Source organism: Zerene cesonia, unplaced genomic scaffold (genome assembly GCF_012273895.1).
Source record: "Zerene cesonia ecotype Mississippi unplaced genomic scaffold, Zerene_cesonia_1.1 Zces_u004, whole genome shotgun sequence".
NCBI lineage: Eukaryota > Metazoa > Arthropoda > Insecta > Lepidoptera > Pieridae > Zerene > Zerene cesonia.
In genome coordinates, this window is record NW_024045134.1 from 565,832 (window position 1) to 571,831 (window position 6,000).

At 32.1% G+C, this 6,000-nt stretch overlaps 1 protein-coding gene across 3 annotated transcripts in view; it reads right to left on the bottom strand.

Annotated features, from left to right (window-relative positions):
• The window catches only part of LOC119838643 (probable G-protein coupled receptor Mth-like 3), a 35,153-nt gene extending 30,991 nt beyond the window's left edge, over positions 1-4,162 (bottom strand). For all 3 annotated transcript variants that reach the window (XM_038364686.1, XM_038364685.1, XM_038364677.1), the window contains exon 1: positions 3,640-4,162. In XM_038364686.1, the coding sequence (XP_038220614.1) occupies positions 3,640-4,074 (435 nt within the window). In that variant the 5' untranslated portion in view covers positions 4,075-4,162. The remainder of the gene's footprint in view (positions 1-3,639) is intronic.
• Between the last annotated feature and the right edge of the window lie 1,838 nt (positions 4,163-6,000).

Genomic DNA, 6,000 nt, shown 5'->3' on the forward strand with positions numbered 1-6,000 from the left:
TTAAATTTCATATAGAATATCATAGCGGAGTAGACATAGCATGAAACAATTTACGATGGAATGTTCTGGTAATAAATCGTTAATAGTTAATTTTATTGAGCTTTTCTCAATCAACGATGTATGTAATTGTTATAATTGGTACGAAACTCGTAAAAGCAATACTTGATTAAGGGCGTCATAAAAGTGTTACTCCATAAATTACATAAGTGGTCTGATCGCAATGAATATAACCTTATTCGAGATACTATGAAATATCATTATGTAATAATATTGTAAAAAAGCAGTGGTGGCTCAGTGGTGCGAACCTCGGACTTCAAAATCGACAAGTTGAGGTTCGAGACCGGGCGAGCCTTTAGGAAATAAACTGATTTTTCAATTTATCTGCACATGTAGATAACATCACCACTGCTTTAAACGGTGAAGGAAAACAGCGTGAGGAACCCGGCATGTCCAAGAATCAAAAGTTCGACGACATGTGACATCTACCAACCCGCACTTGGCCATCGTGGTGGATTATGGCCTGAACCCTCATAGGACACCTGTGTGCCAGCAGTGGCATCATATATGGGCTGATGATGATGATGACGAAATATTGTAAAATGATATGTAAATATACATCATATTTATTGAGATAAATGCAGTTATCTGTTAAACAAGATTCCAATACTATAAAAGATTCTTTTTCTGGATTGATATGGCCGTCGTATTTATAATTATTTTTTATATTGTAAGTAGAGGGCTGCAAAATACCGATATTTATAAAGATGTATCTAATATGTATCAAAATAAAAGTTTTATTATTATAACTCTATCAAATATAGCAAGGTCCTAATATCACGGCTCCCACTTCTTCCGCATCCTGTTTTTTATGTTTGATAATGATATTTCAATGTCGATTGAATGAATTTAACTTAATTTCCATATTATTTGAGGATACATATTTTATAAATCTATGATTTTCGTATTTCGTCTGCATTATAACATATAGTGTCTATGCATATGTTAGTCTAGGAATATCGGGATAAAAAGTTGCCTATGTGTTATTCCACTTGTCCAACTATCTACATACCAAATTTCGTTGTAATCAGTTCAGTGGTTTTTGCGTGAAAGAATAAAAAACATCCATTAATACATACAGTCATTCAAACTTACGAACTTTTGAATTTACAATATTAGTAGAATAGAATTAATAATCATCATACAATGATTGTAGCTTTAACTTCCACATGTAGATTGCTGTTATAAAAATACCTTCTTTGGAAATAAATGCAACATTATGTTCATTTTTCATATCATTGCTGAGAAGTTACTGAATATTAATTTAAAAGTAGAATTATTATTATCTATATCAACGTGTCAATCAAACATCAGCCACAATATACGTATGGTAACTAGCCTTTACAGAGATGATATCAATTATAGCAACACAAACGGCCGTTTGTTGTATGTTGAACATCGTATCTATCTATCGTTTCGGTTACTGAAGTTAGGCAAATCTATCCATCTTCACTTACTTTCCATTTAATAACCTAGTTCCTTTGCTATTCGTTCCGTTAATTCATCTTTAGGAGGATGGAAAAGCAAACGATATAGCTACGTCCGTGCAAATCCCTTTTACCTGCGTTTCAATCAATCTACTACAGTATTGTATTGTGTAAAACTTATATACGTGTACAACCTTTATTTAATCGTGCATTCAATCCTCACATCTCCGTTATGTTATCCACAGTTCCGTTATGTTATCTGTGGTGTTGGTATAGTATTAAGTTATCTGTGGTTTTAATAAATGTTTTATGTTACTTTTTGTTACGCTATCTTGTAACTTCAATTGTTTATCCGTCAATATTTGCCAGTATTTGCTAAAATAAATTGAATTTTGAGAAATAAAATAATAGTTTTTGAACAAAAAATGAAACATAATAACTCTTAGTTTTATAAAATATTAACTATATATACGTTTGTTAATCTATGGAATGACTGAACCGATTTAATAAAAAAATCTTATACCGTTGGATATGGATATGTAGTTATTTAAGATCCTTATGAGTGAAGGTCGTACCTAAACAAGCTCTTGAATTAATTATGCATGTAGTTCCTAGAATATTGCCTTTTACATGAATTATTGTTTAAATCTTATTTGTGAATTATGACTAAAGTTAGGTATTAATGGGAAATTCCTATAAGTCTTAGCGCCGAGTCACGATTTATTGACACGTTCTTTAAATATACCCAGTTGATTCGTTTGAATCAAATTCCAAAAATTAAAAAGACATTCTTGAAGAAAAAGACATTCTTAGAGTCGGCCTAGTTGGCTTGTAGTTATTGTATCAATTAGTTATTGATGTACCTAAGTCTTTAAAAACAAAAATATTTTTTATTAATTAAAGGATATAATGCCCGATATTTGATTATATTATTTATCCCGATGATTTCAATACTTTAACTGTAAAGACTGTCAATCTATCCAAGACCACGCTCACTGGAGCGTGGTCTCCGATATTCGGAGATTGTCTCCTATTAAGACCTTAATAACCTAAATCTAGTTCCTATGTCCAGGACTTTGTGTTAGGCTTGAATAACATGGACGTGGTTTTTAGAAGTCAAATACTGTCGCTGACTAAACGAGTAGTAGCTAAAAAAAGGGAGGTACCCGTTTCTGTTGGAACATTCCTTCAGGGGAGGGTATTTCGCCGTTCAATATTGAGTTTTTTGCGACTACATTTCGCTCTATACCTCTTTATTATTATGAAGTTAGGATATTCTCAATAGCTTTTTCGAAAGCACGCTTGGATAAGTGATCAAGCCATGAGACAAGCTTTCAACAAAGTAATCATTCCCAAACACCGCTCTGCTAGTTTTCGAGGACTAGGTGCTACTATATACTGTGCTACTATGTGTTGGCACCAATCTAACAAAATACTTAATATTTAGTAATGTTTGGTCTTCATAACAATTATAAAATTCTGAATATCCACAGATAACATAATACTAATATGTCTTAAATCACAAATATACAATTACTAGGTAAGTTTATTTTATAGACTATATTTATAGTAAATACAATGGAACAGGAATTAAGGCTATTGGTTTAATTTGGATAACGACTCTAATTTCTGGTTTAATAGGTAGATAAGGTGTTATATAGCAAACCCATTTTTCATAATAAGGAAAACTATGCAAGAAACATAAGACCTTGTAATAAACCTCTTTTTATAAAAGTATGCAAAGGTTTTTCATTTACCTTATAAATAGATTTATATATATTAACCTCAAGGTTTGAACTAAATTCCCTGTCCTATAGAAACAATAAAACGTGAATGTTTGTTGTACATGAGATGGACTATAATTAATATATGCCATCTAATTTCTTGCACTACATTAAATTAATATTAGGTAGTGTCTTGAAACGAAATGTATGGAAGCTATCAATTCGATAAATAATTTATAAATGAGGATAATTTATTCACATTAATACTGCATGTATTTATGGATATGCATGCATTTTATCGGGTCAAGGCGAGACTCTGGTAACTTTACAAAATGTTCATTAAAAATTCTGGTAAGCTTTATAAAAACATTATTATTCTTAGTGTAGGAGATTTATTTTAAATAATCTAGGAGAGAAAAATAAAAACCTACCTCCTGTATGAACCATGGAAGAAATTCTGTATAAATATCCCAGTCACAGGGCACTCCCGTCAACAAAACAAACTCATCACTGCCCTCCAAATTTACAGTTTTTCGAAATGTCTCATAGAAATGCAAATTTAACCCGTCTCGTTGTAAAATATCAGTCATTTTCGCACATGATTTTTTATACATAACATAACCAAGCGGACAACACTTCCTAAAACACTTTCTTTTTTCGCAAGGACACCCGAATGTTTTTGTATGCCCACTGACGTTCTTAGAATAAATATAATTTGGCGGGAAAATCGTTCCATTTACTTCAATCGCTCCGTTTGTGTCCCGAAAAATTTCATATTCAGTCAAATCAATGTTATTTTTATCACACTGCAGCTGTCCATTTACACTAAAAGTACTGAACACAAATAATATTAATAGACTATACATTTTTAAAAATAACCGATTAATTTCTTGTCAGCGCCAGCCGCCAGCATAAAAAAAAAATCCGCAACGCGTTTTGGCGCGCACTCATTACATGCGGTACTGGTTTGAAAGCGATCCGATTGTCATATATAAAACCTAGGAGAATGATGTAGCCTCAAACGTGTTGCTTTTTCGAAGAATTGCTAAATCGTGTGAATATTTGGAAGTGAATAAACATTATAACATTGAATATACTCGTATGTTTCTAAATACATTTGTATGTCTCATTCAAAAAATTTGCAATGTTTTCTTTAATAAGTATACACTCTCTCTCTGGCTTTTTTACAAATATTTGGATTGATACTACTAGACCTATTTCTTTTTATGCTAAATATCTTATAAACATAGTTAAAATATTTACAAAGATGTCGTTAACACAACATTTATCTAACACAATGTTTCTAAAGATATCAAATTTTTCTTGTTTATTTATCAATCACAGCTCTATGTTTCAAGGATTAAATTAAAATCCTTATCAACTTGAATATTTCTTTCATAATCGTTTATTCATTGTTTTATTATTGTTTCTTGAACTACACCATTATAATAAAAATAATACAAGTGAAAATATACGCCACGGTCTCGCACCGAGAAGTCGCCGTGCGAAGCCGGGGTCCTAAATTTATATAATAGAAGACTTGATTGCTAAATACACACTAATTAATTATTGCAACGTCAATAAGATAAGGTCATGAAACTCTTAATGAATCAAGGTAAATAAATAAACACTACGAATATTTGTTTCGCTAATCACAAGTATGCATTTTAGCAACAATAAACAATTAATTGGGAATAATATATGTATAATTTGATACTACATTTAAGCGTAACATAAACATAACCTAATGAAATTATTATAATATTATACGATACATATTCCATATCAATATAGTATATTCGCGATCAATTTTGGAATTAAGATAGATGTTAAACCAAATATAAAAATTTTTCATTAAAATAAATATCGAACTCATAATTTGAATGTGGGGTTTGTACAATTACGATCGGTCAAAAGGTGGTTATCGAGGAACTAGTGTGAGAATCAGATATTTGCAAAATTCAAATTCGCTAGCCTTCGTACATGCTATCGTGAACTGTAATTTTATTTTATGTATCAGTGGGAAGTTGGTGAGATGGTAGTTCGCCTGGTGGTAATCTATCACTACCACCCATGAACATATGTAGACATACGGCTAAGGAAGGGTAAAGGATAGGATACGAGCCTCCGGCTCCTCCTCTCACACCCATACTCAAGGCTTTGAAGGTAAAGCTTATATTTCCAAACTAGCTATGCCCCGCGGTTTCACCCGCGTGAGGCCGTATCTCGTAGGAATATCGGGAGAAATAGTTGCCTATATGTTATTCCAGTTGTCCAGCTGTCTGCGTACCAAATTTCATTGCAATCGGTTCAGTAGTTTTTGCGTGAAAGAGTAACAAATACACACATCCTTACAAACTTTCGCATTTATAATATTAGTAGGATATTATGCTATATGGAGCGAAATAACCAAAATCATGTCCAATAAATCATTGCAAGACGTTGACACGATCACGTATGATGACCGCAAATGACCTCTCCGTCTCTGTTGCTATTTATAAAATGATACTTGTTTCTCCTTCCCATGGTTGTCATCGATAAATTAATTGAGTGAGACTAAATTATGTATATAAAAACATAAGTATTATCAATGCTAATAATTATGGGTTTATATCATCAATTTTGATTGTTATTGTTGTCTAATGGTTAATAATATGTTTTTGCATTTTGGCCACAACAAGAGCTAGACTCGGCCTGTTCCCTTATTATACCACCAATGCTTTTTTCACTTCACATATCAATCAATCTTCACATGTCTGTCCGTTTGCCTATCAGATCGCAACAAACTCAAA